At 47.4% G+C, this 26,980-nt stretch overlaps 12 protein-coding genes across 12 annotated transcripts; 8 read left to right on the top strand and 4 right to left on the bottom strand.

The window, feature by feature from the left end:
• Positions 1-482: 482 nt before the first annotated feature.
• EYB26_004022 (uncharacterized protein) lies at positions 483-2,014 on the bottom strand (the record flags this gene model as incomplete). Its single annotated transcript, XM_054263316.1, has 6 exons — positions 483-735; positions 792-1,397; positions 1,451-1,538; positions 1,607-1,723; positions 1,805-1,874; positions 1,991-2,014. 6 exons carry the CDS (start codon positions 2,012-2,014, stop codon positions 483-485), a joined length of 1,158 nt encoding a protein of 385 aa, XP_054119291.1.
• An 854-nt stretch (positions 2,015-2,868) lies between these two features.
• On the top strand, positions 2,869-4,252 carry EYB26_004021 (uncharacterized protein; the record flags this gene model as incomplete). Its single annotated transcript, XM_054263315.1, has 5 exons — positions 2,869-2,977; positions 3,050-3,088; positions 3,162-3,259; positions 3,317-3,673; positions 3,725-4,252. The coding sequence occupies 5 exons, from the start codon at positions 2,869-2,871 to the stop codon at positions 4,250-4,252; spliced, it is 1,131 nt and encodes a 376-aa protein (XP_054119290.1).
• A 338-nt stretch (positions 4,253-4,590) lies between these two features.
• EYB26_004020 (uncharacterized protein) lies at positions 4,591-5,499 on the bottom strand (the record flags this gene model as incomplete). The annotated part of the gene is made up of 2 exons (XM_054263314.1): positions 4,591-5,374; positions 5,444-5,499. 2 exons carry the CDS (start codon positions 5,497-5,499, stop codon positions 4,591-4,593), a joined length of 840 nt encoding a protein of 279 aa, XP_054119289.1.
• A 493-nt stretch (positions 5,500-5,992) lies between these two features.
• EYB26_004019 (uncharacterized protein) lies at positions 5,993-7,880 on the top strand (the record flags this gene model as incomplete). The annotated part of the gene is made up of 6 exons (XM_054263313.1): positions 5,993-6,155; positions 6,228-6,389; positions 6,448-6,824; positions 6,875-6,968; positions 7,020-7,666; positions 7,719-7,880. 6 exons carry the CDS (start codon positions 5,993-5,995, stop codon positions 7,878-7,880), a joined length of 1,605 nt encoding a protein of 534 aa, XP_054119288.1.
• A 405-nt stretch (positions 7,881-8,285) lies between these two features.
• On the top strand, positions 8,286-9,143 carry EYB26_004018 (uncharacterized protein; the record flags this gene model as incomplete). Its single annotated transcript, XM_054263312.1, has 1 exon — positions 8,286-9,143. One exon carries the CDS (start codon positions 8,286-8,288, stop codon positions 9,141-9,143), a length of 858 nt encoding a protein of 285 aa, XP_054119287.1.
• A 122-nt stretch (positions 9,144-9,265) lies between these two features.
• EYB26_004017 (uncharacterized protein) lies at positions 9,266-11,074 on the bottom strand (the record flags this gene model as incomplete). Its single annotated transcript, XM_054263311.1, has 3 exons — positions 9,266-9,679; positions 9,735-10,035; positions 10,086-11,074. The coding sequence occupies 3 exons, from the start codon at positions 11,072-11,074 to the stop codon at positions 9,266-9,268; spliced, it is 1,704 nt and encodes a 567-aa protein (XP_054119286.1).
• Positions 11,075-11,697: 623 nt separating this feature from the next.
• On the top strand, positions 11,698-12,402 carry EYB26_004016 (uncharacterized protein; the record flags this gene model as incomplete). The annotated part of the gene is made up of 2 exons (XM_054263310.1): positions 11,698-11,863; positions 11,945-12,402. 2 exons carry the CDS (start codon positions 11,698-11,700, stop codon positions 12,400-12,402), a joined length of 624 nt encoding a protein of 207 aa, XP_054119285.1.
• Positions 12,403-12,719: 317 nt separating this feature from the next.
• EYB26_004015 (uncharacterized protein) lies at positions 12,720-13,214 on the top strand (the record flags this gene model as incomplete). The annotated part of the gene is made up of 1 exon (XM_054263309.1): positions 12,720-13,214. The coding sequence occupies one exon, from the start codon at positions 12,720-12,722 to the stop codon at positions 13,212-13,214; it is 495 nt and encodes a 164-aa protein (XP_054119284.1).
• A 1,844-nt stretch (positions 13,215-15,058) lies between these two features.
• On the top strand, positions 15,059-17,083 carry EYB26_004014 (uncharacterized protein; the record flags this gene model as incomplete). Its single annotated transcript, XM_054263308.1, has 3 exons — positions 15,059-15,125; positions 15,192-16,559; positions 16,608-17,083. 3 exons carry the CDS (start codon positions 15,059-15,061, stop codon positions 17,081-17,083), a joined length of 1,911 nt encoding a protein of 636 aa, XP_054119283.1.
• Positions 17,084-17,327: 244 nt separating this feature from the next.
• On the bottom strand, positions 17,328-19,517 carry EYB26_004013 (uncharacterized protein; the record flags this gene model as incomplete). Its single annotated transcript, XM_054263307.1, has 6 exons — positions 17,328-17,446; positions 17,511-17,811; positions 17,871-18,956; positions 19,019-19,166; positions 19,235-19,305; positions 19,374-19,517. 6 exons carry the CDS (start codon positions 19,515-19,517, stop codon positions 17,328-17,330), a joined length of 1,869 nt encoding a protein of 622 aa, XP_054119282.1.
• Positions 19,518-21,454: 1,937 nt separating this feature from the next.
• Positions 21,455-24,138, top strand: EYB26_004012 (uncharacterized protein; the record flags this gene model as incomplete). Its single annotated transcript, XM_054263306.1, has 7 exons — positions 21,455-21,541; positions 21,602-21,670; positions 21,733-21,796; positions 21,868-22,008; positions 22,064-23,281; positions 23,340-23,797; positions 23,860-24,138. The coding sequence occupies 7 exons, from the start codon at positions 21,455-21,457 to the stop codon at positions 24,136-24,138; spliced, it is 2,316 nt and encodes a 771-aa protein (XP_054119281.1).
• Positions 24,139-24,473: 335 nt separating this feature from the next.
• Positions 24,474-25,179, top strand: EYB26_004011 (uncharacterized protein; the record flags this gene model as incomplete). Its single annotated transcript, XM_054263305.1, has 2 exons — positions 24,474-24,705; positions 24,764-25,179. 2 exons carry the CDS (start codon positions 24,474-24,476, stop codon positions 25,177-25,179), a joined length of 648 nt encoding a protein of 215 aa, XP_054119280.1.
• Positions 25,180-26,980: the final 1,801 nt, after the last annotated feature.

The raw sequence follows: 26,980 nt of genomic DNA, 5'->3' as shown, positions 1-26,980 counted from the left end.
TCCAGAAAATGAACGTCACAGGTGACTGGGAATCTTTTTGGTGCTGCAAGCTCAAACCAGGGGGCAGTGAAAAAGGGAAGGAAAAAAAAAGAATGGAATCTGGACTAAGATATCAACAGGAAAGATCTTCTTTTGATTCCGCGAAGGTAATTTAAAGCCATCAATAAAAAGGTGTTATTCCCAATCCGAGGTAAGAAACCACCGAGAAACGCAATCAAAAGATCTCCGAGGTGTAATAAGCAAGACACGTAAGAAGGAAAAGGAAGTTCAAGCCAGATGGTAATCCACAGGGGAAAATGGTGTCAGCCCGGTCTCCTTCTTGTGAAGTTTGAGGTCATACAACCAATTCATTGAGGATCTCACCGGACCATCAATTCCCGTATCATAGATCAAGGGTTTCACATCGCCAGGACCAACTAGAACATAGACCTACTGAGGCGTACATCACCCAGCACATGAGTTCGTGTACATAATCACTATAATTAAGCCTCGCCGGCATCTCCATTGGTCTCTTCGGCTGCAGCCAAATGGGCGCTGGCTTCTCGTTGCATACGAGCCTCGATTTCTCGGAGCTGGCTCTCACGGGCCAAGAGTTCCTGGCGCTTCTCGTTGATCTCGCGTTGTACTCTGAGTTCAATCTCACGGAGTTTCTCCTCCTCACGGCGGAGCTGTTCTTCCTTGAGGCGAACGGACTGGGAAACGAGGTCCTCTGGGTTCATGGAAGAATCTTCGGCTCTATTGGCAAGTGTTAGTCATTTGTCAGATGGCTGTGGCATATCAGTAACACTTACGATCCAACAACGCCATCAACACTCTTACTGAGCTTCTCAGTACGGTAGTTTTCGTAAAGGAAGTCGTGGGTGATTTCCTTGAGATCGGCAAGATGACTATGCAGAAGTGCGCTTCGAATGGCGAGGAAGTCTGAGTGACGGGGGTTCTCGACCTCAACGATACCCCATGGGTACTGCCTGGCTCGTACCTTCTTGCCGCCAATTTCCAAGACCTCTTCGGAACCAACAATGGCGAATGGCATGAGACCACGCAATTCTGCGTTCTCCTCGACGGTATCCTCGTCATCTTCCTCAATATCGTAAGGGAAGTTGTAGACGGGAATACGGTAGTGCTCAATATCTTCCATCACGAGTTTCTTGGACTCAGCAAGCTCTGCGGGAGTAAGAGAGTCTGCCTTGCCGATAACAGGGATGACGTTGACACGTGGAGAAAGACGCTTCATCAATTCGATATCAAGTTCTCGGAGACCGTGGCCGGTAGGGGTGATAAAGTAGAGGAGGGCGTGGACGCGGTTGTCCCGGAATCGGGGGTTACGCTTAATTCGGGACTCCATGGCAAGAATATCGTCATATTGGCGTTCGAGGTACCCAACAATCTCCGAGAAGCTGTTTGATGTTAGCGATTCATCTTTCAAGATCCAATGATATGAGATTCATACCTGGCCTCATTGTCAATCTGGTCGCCGAATCCGGGGGTGTCAACAATGGTCAAAGAGATACGGGTGCCTTCCTCATCGAGCTCCAACTCTAATTGTGGTAGTAAGCCTCATGCGCTGTTCCGCCAAAGAAGGCTGCGTAAACCAGGTTTCACCTACCGACTGTCACGGGCTTGATCCGGACCCCCTCTTCAATGTGTGCATTGGCAGCATCATCTGCGTCCTTGTGCTCAAGAACCTTCTTCCCGCAGAGTGTGTTGACGAATGTAGTACGCCCTGTCACATGAAGTCCATTGTTAGAGGGTCATGGTTCAATTGTCGATTGATGGCAGACCAAGCAGTCACAAATAAACTCACCTGTTCCACTTGCACCACAGACCATCAAACAGAATTGAATGCCCTTCTTGACATTCTTCTTGCGACGAATCTAGAGGTTGAAACATCAATTGTTAGTATGGGGGATCGATTTGCAGTCTGTTCGTAGAATAATTGTGGTCCGAAACGAGTCCGGGGAACAAAGTCAGGGACTGAGACCAAGCATACCGCGTTGAGAGGTGAAGACATCATGGTTGGAATATCCCAAGTACGTGGGAGATAGATATAGATATCCTGGACAGCGACCGACAAATAGAGAAAGTGAAGACGTTGGGGTCGGGGGGATGTGGAGGAAGTTGAAGGTTAGAGAAAGAAAAGATGTTGCTGGACCGACTCTTGACTCTCTCCTGAGGCAGGAGGGAGAGCGACAACATTGACAAGAGAGAGTTTAGGGGGGAAAGCTGTCTAGTGGGCGGCTGCCATTGGCTGGGCGGGTCTAGTGGTTAGTGTCTCAGTCGCGGCTGCTTGCCGCTGAGGATGGGCTCTTTCCCCTTTTCCTGGCCCACCGCACGTCACGTGCCTTCCCTCACTTGTTTCCTACTCCGAGCACGCTGTACTCCGTAGAGTCTGTACTCTCTGTACTTACTACGTCCTTATTTGATGTGATAGCTCTCTCAGAAGAGAGACCCTTCTTGTGTGACTGTTCTTAGCAGGGCTATTCGGGATCGTCCTTGTATCTACCATCCAGTGTGCATATAAACTCCTCAATTCCAGCCTCATCGTTGCAATTCCACGATTGCTCGATTCTTTACCCATGGTATCGTAATCTTGATCATCACTTACCACTGCTTGTTGTACATGTCCATGCCAACTTCACTATTACCAAAGGTTCTGGACACACGGAAGAGCTTACTTTTAGGTTGTTGATTGGTTACCGGAAGTTAGTTCACTTAGTTAACTAGTTAGTTAACTACGGAGACATCTTTACATAAGCTCCTCCATATCTGTCTCCGCATTGATTACCGAATGTTGCTGATAGCCTCCGGCATACCGGCAACTACCAGCATCATACGTAGTATTCTTTTCTCCCCATATGACGCCGCAAAATGAATACACGCCAGGTTATCGATGACTCGGCAGGGCCTGTCTCCCTGTCCGCAGCCTTCAACAGCGACAGTAGCTGCTTCTCCGTCGGCCTAGATACAGGTTTCTGTGGTACGCTCCATCGCATCTCCCCCCCGCACAGGTAAACAAACAGGAGCTTATGGATATCATCTTATTCAACAGTCTTCAACTCAGATCCATGTGAACTCAAAGTGTCTCGAGGTGTGCATTCAAGCTATCTTTTATGTTTGTACCAAAAGCCAGACAGTGAGTGCTGAACAGTCTTCAACCCTAGACTTCAATGCCGGCATCGGTGTCGCGGAAATGTTAGGGCAGTCCAACTACCTAGCCATCGTTGGCGGAGGTAAGCAACCAAAGCTACCGCAAAATAAGGTCTGCCGTGTATTCTTTTGAAGGCTTGCGCTCAACCCATGCTGAGTTGTATCCCAGATGGTCATCTGGGATGACGTAAAACAAAAATCCGTGATCACGCTCGAATTCCGAACCTCCGTCCTCCGAGTACGTTTATCCAAGTCGCGCATCGTAGTTGCCCTCCTCAACAGTGTCCATGTCTTCGCATTTTCTACACCGCCAGAAAAGTTGTCGGTTTTTGAAACTACAGATAATCCTTTAGGGTTGATATGCCTCGGCAAGAAGCTCCTAGCGTTTCCCGGGAGGTCTGCGGGACAAGTTCAACTAGTTGAGTTGGAGACGGGAAATGTCAGCATCATTCCAGCACACAGTACAAGTCTAAGGGCGATCGTGCTTAGTCCAGATGGCGAGGTGTTAGCTACAGCAAGCGAAACGGTAATGTCCACGAAACTCATATTGGTTATTCAGCTCTGACTGTAAGACAAGGGTACTCTGATACGGGTATTTTCTACAAGGAATTGCGCAAAGATCGCCGAATTACGACGAGGCGTTGACCATGCCATGATATTCTCTCTTGCAATTTCCCCGTCAAACACATACTTGGCAGTCACTTCAGATAAGTCAACGTTACATGTCTTCGACCTCCCGCATCCACGAACGTTATCGCGACGCAGCCAATCTCCGTCTTCATACTCCGAAGATGGGGCCAACCAGAAATGGGGTATTCTGGGCAAAATCCCTTTGCTTCCCAGAGTCTTCTCCGATATTTACTCATTCGGAAGTGCTCACTTCGAGATCGGAGATGATTCGCGGGGCGGCACACCTTATATTCCTCCACTGGGTACATCTGTTGGACGGCCATCCAAAGGTGTGCTTGGATGGACAGACGATCATACCATTTTGATAATAGGTGCTGGTAAAGAAGGTCGCTGGGAGAAGTTTGTCATCCGTGAGGGTGAGGATGGTAAACGTTTCTGCGTCAGGGAGGGCTGGAAGCGCTACCTGGGAGGATGAATAAACCCGCCGGTGACAGAATTTGATCCAAATTGTTGCGCATACTCGACTATTCACGCCATGTCAACTCACGCCCGTTCCAACCCGGATATATAATGCCGCGCATTATCATTAATAGTCAGATCACCACAATGACGAACCACTCGGCCGCTTTGTGATTCGATGATGGAATTAGTTGAACGAAGAATTCGTCAGCGTCCGCGAGGCTGTGATTTAAGCACTTGCTTTTTCAGAATTGCTCATGCGATGTGTCAATCTTCGGTGGTGTCGATATGTGCATAATTTTGTCCACATTTGAAATGTAGATATGTAACAAAATTGTTCAATATGCCATTATCTTAATCTCGCTCGCGTCTAGATCGCTCTCTTGACCTTTCTCGTCTTCGACGAGGAGACTCTGATCGGTCACGGCGGTGTCGTTCTCTATGACTAGTCTCGTCTCGATCCCTGTGGGATCTTTCGCGAGATCTGTCCTCACTTCGTCTGCGTCGATGATGGCGATGTCTGTGCGAGCGCTCACGACTGTCTTTCCGTCGAGTCGATGACTTCTTCTCGCTTGCTTTGAAAACTTCGAGGGCTCTGGCAACTTCCTCCTTCTTTTCTTGGATAAGGTATTCCTTCATAGGATCCTCGTCATCATGATCTCGCATTAACTCAGCCAACTCTCTTTCTTCCTTGAGCATCGGCCGTGGCTTTTCTTCAACATCACTTTCATTAGTATCTCCCCTTCGGCTTTTGCGCCGTCGTTCAGTATCTGTATCTTCGTCCTCGCCTCTAGCCCCTCTCGCATTCTGGCCCATGATTGTTGCCACATTATCCTCCTCTCCCTCTTCCTCTTTCCTCTTGTATCGGGTATGGTCAACTCGTAGCACACGACCCATCACGGTCGCACCTCCCAAGTTATCGACCGCAAGATCCGTACTCCGCTGATCTTCGTATTTGAGAAATGCGAAGCCCTTGCTTTTGCCTGTGTCTTTGTCACGTATGAGATTGACGTGAACCGGTTCGCCATACTGGGAGAAAATTGTCACGATGTCACCTTCGGACAGGTCAAAGGGTAAGCCGCCGATGTAAATGTATGCTGTATCACGGTAGTCGGCGTGCCAGGAAGCTTCGGGTGTTCTATGAGCACCATGTTAGAAAACGTCTCTTCAATTTTACCTTGGATAGAAAACAGCAAGGGTGACTTACACTGCGTTTTCAAGCTCGCGCTTGTTCAGCGCCTGAATTTGACGTATGGAGTTCATCGCAGAGTGCAGCAAAGGCTACAACAATACTCGAATGTCGTGGGAGAAACCGAGAGCTTGAAGGGTGAAGAGCTTCAGAGAAAGCAGCCAGCCAGTCAGAGCGCGTGGGACGGCGCACTAGCCCGCCCGTTCGGGACTAAGTCACTACCGTTGGTTAAGCTAATCTATGAGGGATCATTGTTTACTAGGCGCATCTTTTGATCTTTCATCTCAACTGTTTTCCTCCCCTGCTCTTTCCTGTGTCGTACCATTTTCTGCAGCCAGTGAGTAGGTCAATCATTCTGAACGTCTCTCTCGATTTTACTGGACTATATCGGCCCTACCGGTGTCTACACGTCACCGCTACCCATCGCCTCGAGGGACCTCCCCTGAACGCGGAACTGTTTTAGCTTGCGGAGTACGATTGGACATACAACAACAATATCAAAAGCTGTCAATCTTGGAACCTATATAACTTGCCAGTCCCATCGGACATGGTCTGATCGCCTACGAAATGGTTGGAATCGGGTCGCGTATGTCTACTGGGACACAGGACTCTGGCGGCCCGGGAAGCCGGCCGTCCAGCAAAGATGGGAACAAGAAGAATATCTGGTCGTCTATGTTGGACAGTGTGGCTAGTGGAAAGAGACTACCAGAGAAGAATATGATTGTGCTAGGTACGTTGTCATCATCGAAGGGGGCTAGGTTGGTGTTCGTCAAGAAACAAAGCTAATTGCTGTTACGTGTAGGAGGCACACCCGACAGTCAAAGAGAATTTCTGGATACACTATCTTCGGATCCTTCAGATCCGCGCTTACCAAACGAGAGGAGAAAAGGAAAAGTAGCTCCTATTGCGAATGAGTTTGCTCTGGGCTATACTTACCAAGATGTGCTCGATGCCGATCACGAAGGTTCGTCCTCAGTCCTCTAACAACTGTACGAGGGAAGCTAATTATTATACTACAATAGATATCCTTGCACGAGTCTCGATATACCTCCTATCCGACCCTTCTCCATCCTTTGCACCTCTATTACGCCCCCTTCTAACACCACAGTCCGTTCCAGAAACACTAATTGTAATACTCCTCGACTGGTCATCTCCTTGGACCTGGGTCCGACAACTGCGAGAATGGATTCGACTCTTGAGATCCGTGATGATATCGCTAGAGGATTCAACGAAAATAGTCATGGAAGAAGTCATGACAGAGTGGAAGGATAAGAAGAGAGGATTGGATCCGAACTCGGCAACCGGTGTCACGAACTCTGGAGGCCCGGTGTCGATTCCTCTAGGGCCAGGCGAATGGGACGAGGGACTTGGGGTTCCTTTATGTGTTGTTTGCCAAGGGGTTAGTTGAGGTTACTCTGCAGACATGGGAATATCAACTGACAGCGGCAGGCAAATAAAATAGAACAACTGGAAAAAGAGAATGGCTGGCGGGAAGAAGAGTTTGACTTTATTCTTCAATTTATGAGAACTATTCTTCTCAAGCGTGAGTCCTCCAAGATTTTGGCTTGTCAGCAGCTACTAACCCTATGGCTAGACGGTGCTTCGCTCATTTACACCACACCTTTCCTCGCAAATTCTCTACAAAGCTTAATCCATTCGACCTTGGGTATACATTCGCTATTAAGAAGACAATCGCTCAAACACAACGTCATAGATCGGGACAAGGTCCTTGTACCAGCAAACTGGGATTCTTGGGGCAAGATTCGCATTATTCGCGAAGGATTTGATATTGAGGGAGTCGGCGATGCCTGGTCCATCGAGATTCAGGAATCATCACGTCCTTTGGTTAATGGAGCTAGGCAAGGCGAAGATGCTGAAGCGAGAGATGCCCCTACATATCCTATAGCAGAGGATGGCTCCAGTGCCGTCGCCATTTACGAGCAAACCATCAAAGATCCCAAACAAGACTCGGCTGCTCCAGGAAGCAGTGTCAATTCGAACCGGAACAAAATTGAGATTGAGACGGAGGATATGCAGAAATTCTTGGGCCAACAACTTACGATATTGGATCAGCTCAAGGCAGAAGATGAAAAGGACCGAGAAGCTAAGAAAGCACCGAAGCCTCTTGAAATGTCCCCTCATCTTGATGAATCTGGACATGTTAATGAACATATTGGACCTGTCCAGTTCAACATGGGCGGTATTCAAGTCGATGCTGACGACATGTTGAGAAAGTTGAAGGTAACACAGTCGATCCTAGGTTTATACGTCCACGCTTACATGATAATCACAGGAACGAGAAGCCAACCGCACACCCAAGAAAGAAATCACCTCATCCACAGGACCAACCGACGAAAAAGCGCAAAATCAAGCACTCGCCAGCTTCTTTGCAGGACTCGTCAAAAAGCCCGGCGGCAGTCCGCGCAGCAGCCCTGCGCCTAACTCTCATCAATAAGTACATTTTACCTGTGAATACTTGAAATTGACAGCGTCTGGGGAGACATATTTGGTGTTCTATCATTTAGTTTTTCTTTTCTTTTCTATCTTGTGGGGTGAGATTTTGTGTCACCTTCCCTCTTTATCAACATGTCTTCTTTGTAACTATACATACCAATATGATACCCTTCTGATTCGTATCATCTGATGGCTTTGTTGACTCAGCATCGAATGATGATTAAGTTAGTTAGATGTACCTGAATACATGTACCCCACACTTAGTGTTGTCTCCATAATAAATCGTACCTGAACCATGGATGTCATCCCAACCTCGGCATTTCAGTATAGATATCTATCGTCAGTACATGTCTAGCCAAAAAGAACATTATTCCATTCCGGTTAAACATCTTAGAACTAAACCAAAATGAGCGTTGCAGGCCAAATAACCGAAACTGCAACGCCAGCAACACTTCCACCGCCTTTCATTCATGTCGACGGCGTCCCCAACTTCCGTGACATAGGCAGCTACCCCATCACAGACTCATCTTCCACAAGACGAAACTTCATCTATCGCTCTGCACTGCCAACACGCATCACTCCCGCGGGCCTGCGGACACTCACCCAGAACCTGCAAATCACCACGGTCTACGACCTGCGCTCCAACGTTGAACTGCGCGAAAATCCTATTGCATCTAGCCCACTAGACACCCATGATGCTGTAATGGTGTTGCATTGCCCCGTTTTTCCGGAGAGGGACTCAAGTCCCGAGCAACTCGCAAAGAGGTTTGCGAATTACATGTCCGACAACGGCACGGAAGGGTTTGTGGCTGCCTACGCTGAGATTTTGCGTGATGGCGTCGATGCCTATAGAAAGGTGTTTGAGCATGTCCGTGACCAGCCTCGGGATGCGTTTCTGGTACATTGTACCGGCGGAAAGGATAGGACTGGGGTGCTTATAGCGCTCATGTTTCTCGTTGCTGGAGTCAAGGATCCGGATCTCATTGCCGATGAGTACTCGTTGACGGAAAGGGGGTTTGATGCTAGTGTAAAGGCACATTTGGCGGAGAAGATTATCAGGGATCGGGGAGTTGATCCGGCCAATCGGGCTGGGGTTGAGAGGTTGCTGTCGGCCAGGAAGGAGAATATGACTGCTACGTTGGAGTATATTGAGAGGCAGTTTGGTGGGGCGGAGGGTTATTTGAGGGATCAATTAGGGTTTAGGGATGAGGATGTTGAGCGTATTAGAAAGAGTCTTGTGGTTGAGGATAAGGGGCTATTTTGAAGGTTGATCCTTGGATAAAGTTATGTTACCCATGGAACGCTCGTCATGACGGTCGTGATCCATGGTTGTTGTAGTATCTTCTACCTGACATCTTTTTGATAATGTCCATATATAGACCACATCTAGAAATTCTCCCATACCTTAGCCGGAAGTACATCTCTCATGATATTCCAATGCCCAATAGCGTTCGGAATGTGGCTTGCCTCTAGGATACTCGTATTTCCAACTTCTAAAATACGCTGATCCGTTGAATCATCCCCAATGTCGAATATTCTGGAATCAATCTCACGTCGTGGATACATGTACGACTTTCTAGCCTGACTACCAAGATAGTCCTCCTCGTTCGGTAGTCTGAAAGTTAATGGAGATGTGCGATTCTTCTTGCAAAAGACAACCATGTTGATAAAGTCGAAGGACTCTTCTGCCGGTAGTTCTGAGCCGTCGTTTTCACGGAATATGCGACACTCTGGAAAAACTGCTTTTATTGTGCGAATGACTACTCCTGCTCCGGGCAGGGAAATATCCCCGGCGTAGTTCTGAACTTGTGTTAGTCCTCTGTAAGGCTATATAGTAGTATGGAAGGAAACGAACAATTGCAACAACGCCGTCTTCTGCAAGTAGTGCTTCAAGCCCTTGGATAAACTCCAGAGTAAATAGTTCAATTGGCTCGACACCACCCGTGAAAACATCATGGATGATATAATCGTACTTTTTCGATTCGTGTCGTGCCGTCTCGACGAATGAAATTGCATTGTCAATGACTGCCGTGTGATTTGGCGGAAAGTGAAAGTGTTGAACTGCAAATCTGTAAACGACCGGGTCGATTTCGACTATAGTCGTTTCTATTCCGTGCTGAATTAGGGCAGCTGGTGTCGTGCCTATTCCGAGTCCGCTGTGAAAAGTCAATCAACCGACTTTTACATGTTTGGATTAAAATCATACATGACAAGTGCATTTCTATCCTTATCCTCTTTTTTTGGCAATTCAGGATCAGATTCAACCAGCCGGACTGCCTCGAGCATAGTGAAAACGGCATAAATCGGGTCTGATACCCGAGGATTATAATGTGACGGTCGATGAGTCCATTCTCCTCCCAATAGACTATGATCGCATCTCATGGCACGAAAACCGAGCTCAACATTATCCAGTACAGATATGTAGCCAGTCAGTGACTCCTGTCGGTCAACTAGACTGTAGCCCACCCCATGTAAGGTTGAGTTGACCCGGGTTGCTGCATGCACAAATAGTATATTCGGATCCGCCGTTATGAAGAGGTAAGTGGTCGATAAAATAAAAAGCCCCCAGGACAAATACGAGGAGAAATTTATTGCGTAGAGAAGTGCGATGATGCTTTGCATACCGAAAGTTGTCATCCAGACGGTCGATCCGATATACGCTGGTAACAAAGACTGAATTGCTGTATCAGCCAGTCTGAACGCAAGGACTCCGTACAATGCAAAAATACATCCCGTAAGGAGCAGATGTCTCTGGCCCAGGTTTAGCCGTTCAATACGTTTCAAATAGGATGATGTTGAAAACAACAGGAACGGGAAGATCGTCATCAATTCAGTCAACACCGGTCCAGTCGGGTTGCCAAACAAAGAGCTCCGTTGAAAGAGGAAACTTTGAAAGACAGGGATTGATAATGCGAGCCCTGGAAGGATGTTTTCGATCTTTCTGAGAGATTCGGGTGAAAAAGACCCTGCTAAGATAGCGGTGTTGCATAGAACATCATGCCATACGCGTGATGGCGTTGATCCATAAACAGGTGCCAGAGCCAAAAGAGATACTCTGGAGTAAGCTGCGGCGAGGATAGGGAGAACCAAGGCTCTGGAAACCTCTTTCCAAATATGCAGAGACCGGCTCATTGCTGGTTCTTCAGGGATAGTGCCACGTCCGTCCTGGAATTTTGACGTTCTTTGCTTCACCATCTTGTTAACTAAGCGAAAAGAAGCCACGTATGTTTTCAAAGGCAGTATTCAATTTAGAGTAATATGAAGAAAGCTGCTCGTTATTTCCGAATCATATTCATTGCATCGTTGACGATTCACCAAAGGTACGCCAGCTACCTGAAATCGAGGGTTAGCGAGATGCTTACAGTGGAAATAAAAGTTATTTATATGGCGGGCTGCGGGTACCTTGCTTGCAAACAAACCGTACAGTACAGCCTTAAAACAACCTCAGATAGACATGGAGATGTGTTGATGATGATGATGATGATGATGATGGACTAAAATGTATCAAAGAGCAAGCAAGCTGCCTGTCTACAAAGCAGGAGCTTACTATGTAGTGTAAGGTATGTAACATACAGTGGTAATTTACTTTACCAGCATAGTGGTGATCCGCTACCGTAATTTATGTATTACTCGGTTTCGGATAGATACGGCGGCCCCCCGCCGAGAGCTCCGATATTTTACCATGCGTTGATGCATCCGATGGATGACGAAGGCAACATTGATTTGTTATTCATCGGAGGCAATGTCTGCAAATCGTAGACATGTCTCTGTTCTATCTGTTAACTACCTTTCTTTCAACCTTTTTCTAAAACAGCAATATGCCATTTTTCCCAATGTCGACGGGACTATCTCAACAAGATGCAAATGATGCATCGTCAGCTTCGAATCAGCTGAAGCCTCCTGTTTCCGTGCAGGCAAAGAACCGTCGCAAACGCTACCTCGATCAGCATCCAGAATATTTCTCTGCTGATCTTGAAATGGCTGGTTTGTTTCTCTTTGTTGCAGTTCAAGCGATTCACATCCATGTGTTGACAGACTTGCTAACTCAACTCGTGCGACCACTAGATCCATTACTCTACGACCGCCTCATCAGACGATTCCAGACTCCCGCAGAACGAGAGACCGAAGGTCGCACCAAGGGGTTTTCTGGCATACTACAAGCCGACCTTCTCCGATCAGAAGCGAAAATGGACGCGCTGGCTCATCCGGACCCGAATGCAATGCTCAGTTACCGGCGAGGGCCCAACGGCGAAATAGTGGCGGAAGACAAAGACGACATCCCGGCCAACAAGGAAGAAGGAGAACAACGTTGGAGATGGGAAATGGAAATGCGTTTTCTCAAAGGTGCCGACTATGATTTCGACTACGAAACGGTAGACGAAAATGACGAGTATGATGACTGGAATGAGGAACAAGAACGCTATTTTGACGAAGAGGAACCGGAGTGGGTTTTCGACAAAGAACAAGCGGGAGATGCTCAGAAAGAAGAATTGACAGGCGAGACCGGTATACAAGATTTCTGATCTAGATTTCTCGGCTCACTAGGCCAAGACCGCAAGTATTTACCGAGTGCGGGGATACAACTTGGCTCTTGTCCATGGTCGCTTTTACACCATCCGCCGATTCATATTTTGGCTGCGTCAAGAATACAAGAAGGGATGCTTTTCTGCATCTGACAGTGGTTTGCAAACCGTGGAACGGTACCACGTCATCTTGACTGGCACATCAAAACCCCCCACACCGTCGCTCTGCTACATAGTAATCTTTTTATTGCGACGAGATCAAACATGTCGATTCAGATTACAGTGCGTGTCATACGAGATGCTCAATTGACGACAACATGTTGTTCAGCAAGAATCAAAACGACTCAGATGATCCTGAAGAATCGAATCGCGAACATGGAAAGCCTCTTTCTTGTATGATATTCTTCTTCGCATCTCAAATGTTAAGCAACCTGGAATCGCCAGCGGCATCTTCGGGATCGACTGACAAATCTCGTATTTCGCGTACGAGGGCCCATCCATTGGACGTTCTTCTTGCAGAAGTAGGGGAACATGCAAATCGCAGCCCTTATGTTACACGCTTTGAGCCAATTCCGGTTGAAATGTCACCTCCCGGGCGACCTACGGGTACACCCCGTGACGAGATGCATGATGTTCTGTTGCTAGCTAGCTTCAAGGACAAGACTGCTTGGCAAAAATGGATTGAAACTCCAGAATGGCAGCAATTTATGCAGAGAACGGAGAAGGAGGCCGTCTTCCGGCGTGTCCCGCATGTCCGGTGTGCCCATAGTCATAAGGGTCTAAGAAATCCCTTGGAGATTCTTATGGCTTGAGTCAGCCCAGGCCTCGATGGAGACCTTATTTTGAGCACTTCCCAACAAAACTTGTTACTCATGATAAGATAAGGACAGTACGGCGCATATTCCTCTCATATTTTTGGCTCGCTGTGTGTGTAGTACTTCCCCGCAGATTCGGCAATATTCATTCTTCACCGGATAATGGTATGTTGTTGTCTGCGCAGTCGGTGTTAACGGTCCCCATTTCCCGACGCTTTCGATTTCCAATCTTGCTTGACAGCCAAACTCGCAAACTCTACGATGGCCATGCTCAAATGATAGATAAAGAATTAAACCTAAATCTTCGTGTGACTTCATCGTACAGCACCTACATATACTTTGCCGGCAAACAATGACCGCAGAGCTTACGAATCATGGGTACTGACGTGGCAAGCGAATCCCTTGGGCTAGACTATCATTCATTTTTATCCATACATAACTTCAGGCCATCTAGTCAGTTGCACAACCCCTCCTAAACTCCTTGAGCCCGCCCATTCCGCCCTCTCCTCTGGTCTTGGCGGGCAAGCAACAACCACACGCCAAGACCAAGGGCTTCAAGAGAGGAATGCTTGGCAGAAGAGTCTTGGCGGTGTCTCCTTCCAGTCTGCGTTTACTATTTCTGAGCAATCAATCATATCATTGAATGGCACGGGGTAAATTCGGGGTACGCAAGAGTCAGGACCTGAACTGCCGGTCTACTCCCCGTCCTCCGTATTGATCCGACAGCAGCTAGCTACTTTGTTTAGGTCTATTGTCTTGGTGGTTGTACATGGGCGATCTGTTCTGAGGCTATGCTCCCTCAATGGTAGCCCCTGATCTGCAAATAGCGGCAGCACTCGAGCTTGGCCTTCTTGGCGACCTCCCCCAAGTTTTAGTTGTTCTGCTGTTCTGCGACCTCTCGTGCATCTGCGCAGGATCGATCGTCTGCGAAACGCGCAAGCTGCTCTTTAAACTCTGTTGGCATCATTACTATTCAGTTGCCTCCCTACCTTGTAATGCTGCAATGCAACCGACTGACCATTTGCCCATCTCGTCGTAACAGTAGCAGCACGGGCGTCAGGTCACTTAAAGTCACTACGAACAGACCTATGACTAGTGGATGTATCTCGCACGGTCGCCTAAATTGCAGTCTTTTCTTGGCTGGAAATTTTGTACTAGGCTACTTGCAGTCTCACATTATTTCTTGCTACTATTTCTAGTTTTCTACTTTTCTTGTCATTCCTCTCTGGGGTGGCTTTCTCTTGGCCTCTTGGCAGGGCGGAAATGCCGAGTTGACTGACTTTTGGACGGAGTAACTGATTAACATCGCCTGCCAGCACTAGTTATTGCCTGATGCAGTCCCTACTATGATACCGTACATCTCAGCTAGGCTCCTCCCCGCTGCCTGGCTTGTTCATATATATTGAGTTGGTCGCGCCTGCACTGCACTCTGAACGTTCGACAGGCAGACACACTGCTGCCTTCCTCTTTAGGCTCCTTCCTCTATATATACACCTCTAGTTACCCGCATACTGGTTACTCCTTCTTCCTCCTCTTTACTCTCTTCTTTACTAGTTGGGGAGCACTCAACACCTATCTCGCTTTACCATTGCTTGATCATTGCTTTGACTACTCTTGCTCTCTTTGCTCATCCCGTATCTTAGTACTACTCATCCTCAATTAGCCGCCCACCCTATGAACTACAGCTATTACCACAAGCATCGCTCATTTTGATCCTATTTATATATCAATTGGCTTCAAATTCCAGCCCCAACCTCGCTTTTAGATCGTTCTACTTGGTATTCTCTTGTCTTTCAATTTCTTCCACAGTATCCTCATCAGTACCATCGTTCTTTATCAAAATGTTCAACAGTCCAGTCATCTACTCCAGCGAGCCTCGCCCGGCGACTGCAGAACAAGGCCCATCAAGTAAGCGTCGTCGCTTGACCTCAGCAACCAATGAATACAGTGCCGTGCTCAATTGCGGTTGTACAGCGTTCCCATCTAGTTGGATCGGGTTCGGTGCCATTCAGTCCGCACAAATGCTAGCGGCGCCCTCATTTCCCATATTCACCCCGGAGGTTGCTAGGGAATCTCGTCTCAGATTCACTAAGGCGTCTCGATCAAAGACGGTTTCCACCAGTACCTCATCGGCCGCACTATCAAGGCCTCCCAAAGCTGCCCGAAACAAAACAAAGGCTCGACATACCCCAATCTCACCTCCCAGTTCCTCCTCGTCGGCTTCACATACATCTGCCGCTACCTCCATCAAAAGCCTTTTTCGCCGCGCTGGTTTTACTCATCAAACCTCAAAGATGCCTGAAGACCCGGCTATTGCTCATTATGAAGCCGCCTGGGACATGGCAAGTACAAATGAAGAGGCTCAAGAATTGCAATGCATCCCGACAATTGATACACAAGATGTCCCCCCATCGCCGGTAGAGGAATCTCACCTTATAGTACATCACGACAACAATACCTTGCTCACCATTCCAGAGCCTTCGCGCCTTCAAAAGGTGACATCGCGGCTGTCGCTGAGGGAAAGGATCACTTTCACCGGCGTCCCTCATCCCAAGCCATCACGCAAGAAGCTTTTTAGGTCACCGTCCATGGGCCATAGTCCACGACACAGAGACGATCCAGATATTGCAATACCGGCCAAGTTTGGTGCAGGGCTGAAATCTCGCCGGCTAGGCACATCCCTCCCAGCAAACTTCAACGTTGACTCGTGTGAGCTCAGTGACGAGTTTTGCAGTCGACGAAGAATCCCTGGCAAAAGTGGCAAACAGATTGGCAAAGGGGCAACAGCCATAGTACGAACTATGTATCGAAAGGGTGGATCCAAGACTGATCTATATGCCGTCAAAGAATTCCGGAAATGCGGACGAAATGAAGATAAAGTGGAATATGAGGATATGGTCAAATCGGAGTTCAGCATCGCTAAAAGCCTTCACCATCCAAATATTGTGGAAACCGTTCGTCTTTGCACGCACTCCGGCAGATGGAATCATGTTATGGAGTTTTGTGAATACGGAGAACTCTTCTTGCTAATCAAGCAAGGATACCTTCGCGATATTGATAATCTTTGCTTCTTCAAGCAATTGCTGCGAGGCGTAACATACTTGCACCAGCATGGCATTGCACATCGTGACATCAAGCCAGAAAACCTCTTGGTCACATCAGAAGGACAGCTTAAGATCACCGACTTTGGTGTCTCAGAAGTCTTCTCTGGAGTACACCCAGGGCTCAGAACTTCTACGCAAACGGAAAGCAATCAAGAACAAACAAAAGAGATTCGGAAGTGCTCTCCGGGTATTTGTGGCAGTATACCTTATTCGTCACCGGAGGTTCTTGCTGAAAATGGTATGTCTGCTGATCCAATATTCGAGACTACTCAACTAATAAATATAGGCGACTATGATCCGCGTGCTCTCGATGTATGGTCGTGTGGCATAGTGTGCTTCACTCTCTTCGTTTGTGGTAGCCCCTGGAAAGCTGCCAAACCTGAAGATCCTCACTACAGTAAATTTCTCGCCGGCTGGCACAAGTTCCTCCTTCGGAGCCCAGATGGTAAAATCACCGAGACAGAAGCGCCGACATGTGGTCGAATCTTCACCACATTCCCAAAGAAGGGATTGAACCAACTTGTACTTAAGATGCTGCACCCAGATCCTGAGATCCGTATTTCGATCGAAGATGCCTTGAACGACCGGTGTATCCAGACCATTGACTGCTGTAGTCCGGATATTGAACACAAAGCTCCTCAGAAAATCGTTGAAAAGACCGGCATGCAATCAGTGTTCGATGTTGTTAATAATGATAGCCTAAGGATGGCTCGGAAAAAGGCACATCGTCATCTCCCTCCGGATGGGAAGAAGCGATTATGACTGGCGAGCCTTTGTTGCACGAAGTGAAGGAAGGGTTTAAGAACACTCATGTAAATAATACAGGCTTCTGTCAATTCGGTTTCTGGAACACTCATTTTCAGAAAGTCGTTGTGGCAAGTAGCATCTACATCTTGACAGACTATTTATTTCTTCTTTCAAATTTGGTTTCCAGCAGTATATACAATAGATTGCACTTCGATCAGAAGTAATGGCCCTCGACCAAGATTGAATATTACCATCCTCTCTAATGCTTCTCCTTCAACAACTGAATAGCAAGTTCCTTGAGCTTGAACTTTTGTATTTTCCCACTGGCTGTTTTCGGGAAAGCGTCCGAACTCGAGAGGAAGAAGATGAATTTGGGCACTGTAATCATCCCAAGTTAGTTAAATAGTCCTTGATTTTCAATTAGGCGGGATTCAAAACTCACCTAGATGACTGCTTAGCTTCTCCCTCACCCACAATCTTAGCTCTTCCTTTAGAAGATGTTGCTCCTCCTCGTTGGTCGTATTGGTGGTGCTAGGGGACATAACCACAAAAGCACCTACGACTTCACCATATTTTTCATCTGGGACGCCTACTACAGACACATCATTCACAGACGGATGAGCAAGGAGACAATTCTCAACCTCTAGCGGGTGAATGTTTTCGCCTCCTCGGATGATCAGGTCTTTGATCCGGCCGGTTATGGTTATATAGCCGTCGGCAGACATGCTTGCTTCATCGCCGGTCTGTATGAAAGGAAATGAGTAAATGGTTTGTGTGAGCTATAAGGGAAGATGTTGCTTACGTGCATCCAGATTTTGCCATGCTCGTCCGCGAGCATTACTTCTGCAGTCTTGTCCGGCGCGCCCCAGTATTCTTTCATTAGAAGATACCCGCTCACAGCTAGTTCTCCTTTTGTCTCAATTGGTAGAACTTTACTACGATCAACTGGATCCACGACCTTGGCTTCGACGTGCGGCATCAGTCGACCCACGGTCGTGATTCTCTTGTCCATAGGATCGTCTGTAGTGGTCATTGCAGACACCGGGCTCGTCTCCGTCATTCCATAGCATATCGTCAACTCCGTCAAATTCAGTTTCTTGTGCAGTTTCCGCATTAGCTCGGCTGGGATGCTACTCCCTGCTGCAATACCGGTACGTAGGTATTGGAATCCATCATATGGGACTTCTCCCCGATCGAGGAGTCCTAATTCTTCGATGAACATCGTCGGCACCCCATATAAAGCTGTACAACGTTCCTCTCTTACGGCTTGGAGAGAAGCCAGACCATTGAAAGACTCTGAAGGGAATACAATGGCTGAACCATGGGTTGCCGTGGCCATATATCCCAGAATAGACCCAAAGCAATGGAATAGTGGTGGTGGGCAGCAGACAATGTCGTTTTCTGTGAGAAGCATTCGATCGCCAATCTGGATGCCGTTGTTTAGGATTGATCGGTGAGTCAGGCAGGCTGCCTTGGGCATAGATGTTGTTCCGGAAGTAAACTGTATATTAACCACATCATGGAGAGAAAGTCCTTGATTCGGTAATGCCTTCCTATCTGCCTGTATATAGGATGCTATAGAATCATAGGGTGTAAGAGCCTTGTATGACGAGCCGTCAAACCTGCCAGTCGAGTTGTCGACGACTACAACTTGCTTGAGTGACGGGATCAATTCTGATTGAACACATGACATGGAGTCAAGACCGGGGATAATATGTTTGATAAGAGACGTATTCTCCCGAGGTGCTCGACGTGGTAAATTTGCTTCGGCACTGATAATCAAGTGGCTTGCTCCCAGATGACTCAATGCGGACACAATCTGATTTGCATTGAAAGAAGGATTGAGTGGAACCAGGACTGCTCCCAGTTTGAAAAGTGCGTATGTCAACTAGAAAGTAGTCTGGTGGTAAGTAGAGACACGCGTTTGTACATGTTTTGTTTTTCACATACCGATGCATATTCGAGTGAGTTTCCCAACATGACCGCCACGCGGTCACCTTTCCGTACAGATATGGATTGGAGTCCACGGGCCACGGCATTGCTGTTACGATCGAGCTCATGGTAAGTAAAGCGACCCTTTTGATGGCGAGAAATTACTCTGTCCCTCAATTTATGTAGGTTAGATGATTGCTCAATTGTGGTAGACGCCTTCGGAGCTTCACTCACGCGGTGCGATCTCCGAATTTCTGCACTATTGAAGCAAAGTGATCTCCTACCGTCTGTTCAACCAAAGGTGGCTGTCTCGTTTTTATATTAGCACAAGTCTACTTTGAATGTCAACCGTTCCCTGGGAGCAGAGTTGTACCAGATCAGGCCCCCGCGCATAACTCTGTGTCAACAAGCTTCGAGAATGCAACGACGAAAGATGATTTAATATACGGCCAACGCTGGCACTGCTATTCCTCGCATGGAAGCCTTTCCATGTAACTGAAGCGAGAAGTAACCCCATGGCTTCTCGGTAGATGTCACCTCTGTTGTATCAATACTTCCATTGATTCTAACCATGCAGGTACGGTCCAGTTCTCAAACATATACCCAAATATACCGCCAATTAGAAGTAGAGGGAAGTAGAATAGATCAGAGGAGAGATGGGAAGATGAAGGGAGGAGGAGGAGGAGAAGCTCGGACATGAAATGAGGGGGAGCCCTTTGTCGTTGCTCCGGCGGTAAGCGCTCCGTCTCTCTTGATAACACAGCATCGCCAATCATATAATAAAGACCGATTGAAGAAAAACGAACTTCATCTATACCTCGATTTGAATATTGCTATAAAACACGATTACAGTCTTGAAAATTCCCTGTGGGAGCTCACTTCAACGTTTCTCAGACAAGGAGTGGAACTAACTTATCATCTTCCCCGCAAACAATCGAGGATCCGCCTCCACGCAATCTCCGCATTTCACGACAGCCACATCAATTTCAAACCAACAGTCAACACGGGGAATACCAATGAAAGTCTAATATCACATTTAGAATACAAACACGGAGAGTTGACATTATGATCACCCCTAGGCTCGAGTTAACGTAGCAGAATATCTACATGAAGATAAATAACTTCAATCGCTGTGGGAGTAGCTGGATAGGGTTGACGGCGATATAGAAGAACAGGACCGACGAGGCTCTCCAGGACCTATGGAAATCATCGTTTCGAAGTAGCCAGTTGAGAATTCCAATGACCGGTTGAATTCATACTTCCACCCTTTCTTGTTCATCTGAGAAGAGGAATTAAGCCCTTAGGCGACTTGGCAACGGTGTGCAACGCATATTTCACAGTATTTTCTCGCCATTGTAACAGCTTCCTACAGTCAATTAAGCATTAACTTGAAGCACTTGACATACATACGAGTACGGATCCTTGATGCAACATACCACCATTCTCAACACATTCTGTGTTTACATGGCTCAAGAACATGACTAAGGAGGTGTCCGCTAACTTGGAGAACAACCAGGGAAAGCAAGGGAGAAATAGAAAACTTCATTTTGATGGTATTGCTCTGGTGTTTTGATGCTTTGAACCAGTGTCTCTTCTTTCTCTGCTGGGTTGAGTGCGCAGGACATGAAGCTGTGTGTGGTGTTTCTGTGTTTCAGTCCGAAGGTCTACAGATGGCAGGACCTATTTATACTTTCGACAAAGGGGTATTCTAAAAAATATTAAGGTACATTGTCAATGATATACATTGCAAGAATAGGGCAGAAAGATTGCCCCCATTGACGGAGGATTCATGTTGTTGCCAGCAACAAAGAAGAGGCTTTGATGCCGCAAGGAAAGGAATGATCTTCCATTCTATCGAAAGGGCATGAAACTGTCACAATATGCATGTCGAAAATAAAGAAAAATTACATTAGACGGGGGATATTATTGGGTCTTAATGGAGTTTCATTCAGATGTTAAGACACAGCAAAGGAGCAACCCCTAGGATTAGGGTTCACCGCGGATATCATGTCTTTGAGCCGGGTCGATTGCGTTTAATCAACTTCGAGATAAAGAAGAGCAATATGATCCTCGGGTTAAGACCAGACACCGATTGATCCTGCTATGAGTACAATGCCTGAATATAGCTTGCCCTAATTCCATAGGATGCTTTGTGGGCATGGCCCAACCAGGACTAGCGGGACTCCTGCCTGATTTTGGTGGCATCTATCTGTAACTTAGCACGCGGGGAAGCTAAGCATCATCAATCGATCACTCTTCCTCTCAGTCCAGCTATTTGTTCTCGGATTGCAAAGCAATATTGCTGCTCCTCAGTATGGCTTCTTGAATATTACACCATACATATTGATAATTCATCCACCTCATCTCGCTTAATAGCTCGCCGACGCACGTTGCTTGCTGGAAGCTCTCGGTGTGCTTGGAGCTCCTCAAGCAGCAACGTGCACGAGCACCATCATGGCCACCGAACCGTCCGAAGACGATATCGGGAATTTCATCGGCTTCACCAGTCTCTCACGAGAAAAAGCAGTCCTATTCTTGAAGGTAGAGAAGAAAACCTTTCATACGTCTGCACAAAAATGCTAACCATTACGTCCATTTCAGGCAAACAGCCTCAACCTAGAAAAGGCCATCAATGCCTATTTCGAAAACCCCGACGGCGTCCCCTCTGAGGTATGCCCCTTGAAAATCTGTTCCTGGTTTGGTAATAATCGTTACTGATCGCGCAATCACAGCCTCAGGATGACTGGACTTCGTTCAATACCCCGTCTTACTCTCAGGACGCACAGTCCGTGCCAAGTGAGCGAGCCTTCCCAGCGAACAGAACCTCAACAGCTTTCGAACAAGGGGTAACTTATCATTTCATTTAGCATTTCATATAGAGAACTCCGATACTCATCCCGGACATGCATACTCAGTTGCTCCGTCGCGCCCACCGTCACGCATGAATGTCAGTGAGACTTTGAGTGATCGCAAATATGAAGGCGTTGGCCAGGATAGTGCAGGTGCAGGTATGCCGACATGTTCCAAGTGGTGTAAAATCTACTAATTTCTGTCTACGTACAGCGGAAGCTCCGCGACAGAATCTCACTACCGCTCAACTCGAAGAGCGCGACCTCCAACAGGCGGTAGCCATGTCGCTAGGCCAGGATTACGGTAAACAAGAAAGTGGCGTCATTACACAAGCCCAAGATGCTCGCTTCGGCCCTGCTACTCAAGACTATTACGACGAAACCAACTGGGGTATGACTGTCGTCAACTCAGGCACAAGGGAAGAGATAATCAGTCCAGACCCGGAAGATCGTCAGCGGAAAGATGACGAGCCGGCCTTCCTTCGACCTTCACAAGAAGCTTTGTATATTGGAGGATTTTTGACGATACTTCATTCGATACCACTTGCACGAGAAGCCCTCTTACTTAGAGAGAAAACGGCCATTGATTATGGGTATGATTCGCAATGGTGGAACGGCCAATCGATCAAAATCCCCCGGATTGTTTCGTTAGATAACCCATATGCTGACGATCAAGATTGGGATGATATTCTTTACGAAGCTCAACGATTGATGGCTTTCTTGGATGGTACGCGACGCGCCTTTGGAAGTACCGATGCACTTGCTGGTCTCAGGTCGCTTTACGGCTACAGCGGTGACGGCGGCGTGGAAAGATTTCTAGAAGCATGGCAAGAGGCATCTGTACGTGCGACTCCAGCGAACCAACTTTCAATGGTCTTTTCGTCATGTGCAATGAAACAGGAAATGTCTGAAATGGATTCACCAAACCAAAAAGATTTTTATGTTCTCAACACGTACGTCGAGAGTGGACAGGGTCAAACCCTGTATGATGTTTTGGACGATGCTATCTGGCCCGATGCTCCAGGAGAGGAGCTTGATGATGTGTGGCTTGATCACGTTGGTGAAATTCTTACGATAAAATTGGAAAGCTACGGCAGTGAGGCGATGAATGTCAAAATCCCTTGCACTTTTTACCCGGATCGGTATATGGAGGCCCGTCGTGACACAGTCTGTGAGTTACGCTTGAAGCGGCTAGATGCCATCCAGAAGATAAATCGAATTGAGAGCATAGCAGCGCGCTATAGATGCACAGGAACAGCATCTCGAGCTGGGATGTCCAATCAAGAGCTGTTAGAAAAAGCAGCGCAAGCTGTCACCGTCGCGCTACCGAGACATCTACCTGAAGGGACAATTGAATTCGATGATGCCAAAGCACAGCAAGTGGCCGAACAGCTTCGTGGAATTGCAGGTCTCATTAAAGAAAAAGTGGATGGTATGCCGCCCATGTTGTCTGGTTGTAACCTTTTCACCTTAGCTAACAATATTCGCAGAACTGGAAGCCGAGAAACAAGCAGCTCGTGATACACTTAGGGAGCAGTCCAAAATCCTTACGGAATCAGCAGTCGCGTCTGATGATCCGCCATACTTCAAATATACGCTCAGAGGCTTCTGCACAGCACCTCATATTACCTACATTCTGCGAAAAGACGCCCCTATTCAAGGGGAAGAGGATCTGATCGAAATGGAAGTCAATACCCCCGAAGAATGGCATTGGTGGCGAATCAGTTTCTCGACAGATGATGCTAAAACGCAGCAAGCTGCAAAGCCTGAAAATAGGAGGGGCAAGAGCAACAAAACAAACAATGCAGATGTCATTGGTTATACCGCTGTCAAAATACGCGAGATCGAGGCGCTTAGGGCAGCACGGGAGTCAAGGAGCCTTCTCCTGGTGTACGCGAATAATAATGCAGTGGATTTCCCTCTTAATCCCGCACAGCCGCCTCTACAGGTAATCAAGCCATATTTCAGTTGTGTACTTTGGCCCGGAAGCTAATACGGGCTCGTGAACAGGAGTTTGTGAATACAGACAACATCACCTTCCAAGCGGAGCTTGACGCAGCTGCACATATCTACAAGGGTGAAGAAGGTCCAGGCGAATCGGGAGACGCGATTATGGAGGATTGGCCCAAGATCGAAGCTGAGGATGAAGTAACTCCCGCGGCAACGGAAAATGCGCCAAGGGTCAATGTCTTTGATTACGAGGTTGATGCATTCGACGAAGACGGTTCTCATCAAGTCCAGGAGATGCAAGAGATGCAGGAACGAGAAGGGAAGAGTCTTCTTCATTGATATGACGTTTATGTATAATGATTTCTTTACGGTTCGGGGGTTTACTTCTCGTACATACTGTTTGCTTCTTGTTGGATGATTCATAAAGGAGAATGTCTTTTTTTTTTCATGGCGGAGGATTGGATGATACCAGAAGTTCTCAAATTAGTAATATCACGATCATTGATAGATAGACAGTATTGAAGGTTTTGTCCATAGTTATCTACTCGTCGTAAAGGCTGATTCGTGCGTGTGGGGAAGCTGTGCCGTTTGGTCGGCGCACGGAGACGTCAACAACGAACCCCCATAGTTTCCCCTTTTACAAAGCTTTGCAAATACAACCTAATAAATCAATCATGTCTACAGAAGCTGATGCCGTTGCATCAGCTACAATCGAGCTACTCGAGAGCCGTCTGCACAGATTAGAATATCTCTTGACTGGCGAGACACAATGGACTGGACAACCATCCACAGCACCCAACACAGACTCCTTGGATGATACTGTCGCGCGTCGTTTGAATAGATTGGAGAGTACGCTCAATTCTTTGAGTAAATCAAATCCGGCAGTGCGTGATGTGTTACAACTCTGTAAGCTTGCCATCTAATTCCGAGTGTGTTTAATGTCTGCTAACCACAACAAATCCAGATTCTCGTTACCCCGATCTATTCCCAGGCACCACTTCAACTCAAACCGATAATATACCCGCAGGACTAAGTACACAAAACCTCGCCTCAATCGTCCTATCCTATGCCACCACATTCCCCGAAACCGCATCGCGACTCTCGTCACTCAAAGATCTCCCCATCCCCGACGCACAAGCATCCACCGCGTTGATTGAGCTTCAACCGCGACTCCAGAAGCTGCTGAGTATTCAGGAACAACAGGCTACTGAAATATCCGAATTGAGGGCGCGCAGTGCGCGGCTATTGCAGCGGTGGTACGAGTTGGGTGTTCTGGGCAATAGTGAGTGTTGGGCGGAATGGGAGTCGCGGTTGGAGGACGTTGAGCGGGAGGTTAAGAGGCGCGAGGTTATACGTGATCGAAGGGCTAGAGAAATCTGAAACCCTCACGGGAGCAAAGCCGCTCGAAAGTATGGCTTCAGTGCCTTGCGGGTTCTGGGAGATGGGCCATGTTTCGATTCGAGAATGTTAGATAAGGGCCAGGTATGAGTGCTGCTCTAGACTGCCCATGTTCCATCTCTCAGTAAGTTTTTATCGTCAGAGCTTGGTTCATAAAGTGGTTTACTGATACAAAACATGGTAGTCGAGCGGCTAGAGCCAATACCAGCCACTACGCTTGCTTGAACGGTCAAGTTGATGCACGAAGCCATCTCGGGACATTAATTCCACATTCAAACACAAGCATCCGCGGCAGCAGAATCAGCCAAGACACTTCCTCGTCGTCATTATAAACGCTTGAGCAACTCGACTCGGGGAGATATGACCTTGCATCACCCTTTTACTTCAATGAAAGTGTCATTGGCCAGGGTCATTCGCCATTTGACGTTCAGCAAAAGTTTCAAGAAGGAAGTCACTGCATAGCATAGTACATATCGGTGAATATCAGAGGTTGGCATACCTGAGTCACTCTACATTCCTGCGTCAGCGGTCAAATAGCAATGGCCAAAGCCAATGCATTCTATGTACCTAGAGGCTGGTGCTGATACTAGCATTCCATACATTTCATCAAGCATATCATCCATACAAACGATTGGACGCGATAATGTCATTGTAACGTTTGATTGATCATTAGCCGCTGGCTCAATACTTAAGAGAATGTGATTATCATCCTTAACGCCGCGCAGTGGATCGCAAGCGCCAAGTGTCTGTCTCAAATGCCGACAAATATTACGTCCATTCCTCATCGAGATAGACGCGAGAGAAAGCATCTTCACTCGGCGTAGACGACACATCATTATACAGATCTCATATTCGTACCTTGCGTTATTCTTATCGATTGCGCATACGGCAAGGCAGACAAACTCGATCTATGTACGTAGTATCTCTCTGTATTGTAGGTGACTAGGCGTAACAAAAAGACCAATGGAAAGTGACCAAAGCTCATTGGATCGGCACCACCAGCCAGGCCTAGCCCGTTCCTGACGGGAAGATTGCCTCCAATTGGCTGTTTCAGCTCAATGGGGCGGGCCTTGGCTATTTTTAAAATTGTCAGCGCTCTTGCTCCATATCCACATCCACGTATTTTTGCGTCCTCTGTACGAAGTAAGCACTCCGTACTCTCTGCGACAGTGCGACGTACGGGGTAAAACATCACGACTGGTTTAGACCTTAGCAAATCTTGATAATCCGATCAAAGACTTGCGTCTAATGTCGGAGAGTTCATGGTCCGTGTCGAAAGTCGATCGCCAGGAGTCCCCGTTTGGGCAGCGTTTGAGACGATGGAGGAGCCAACGTGAAACACTTCCAAGTTGCATGCAGCGCCCCGTGTGGACGTCATTCCGGCCGTTCTCTCGTTGTCTTTGTTCCTTATCGTCTCGTTTTCTTTCTGCAAAGTCATATGGAGCCCAACAACAACGAGACCAGACCTTGATTCGGCCCCGAAGCATCTTGAACGAAGATCCTGAAGGCTGAGACTCAGGCTGAGCGACGAATTATGGAGGGTACGGAACAGATTAAAAAGTGTAAATTAAACTTGCCAGTACGACAAAGTCTATACCCATACAGAGTCAATACGCTGGCCAACCATTCTATTTCTGGGTTAGGGCTGACACTGCCCTACCAAGCAAGTTGTACCAACGTGTAGTCTTTGTACAGTCGTACCAACTCCCTGCTTCATGGGCTGGCTTAACTTAATTACCGCCTGCCACGTATCGGTACAGTGACAATACACAGAAGACGGAAA

This window comes from Talaromyces marneffei, chromosome 3 (genome assembly GCF_009556855.1).
Source record: "Talaromyces marneffei chromosome 3, complete sequence".
In the NCBI taxonomy this organism is placed as follows: Eukaryota; Fungi; Ascomycota; class Eurotiomycetes; order Eurotiales; family Trichocomaceae; genus Talaromyces; species Talaromyces marneffei.
The sequence above is the reverse complement of the archived record's forward strand: the minus strand, read 5'-3'. Positions and strand labels throughout refer to the sequence as shown.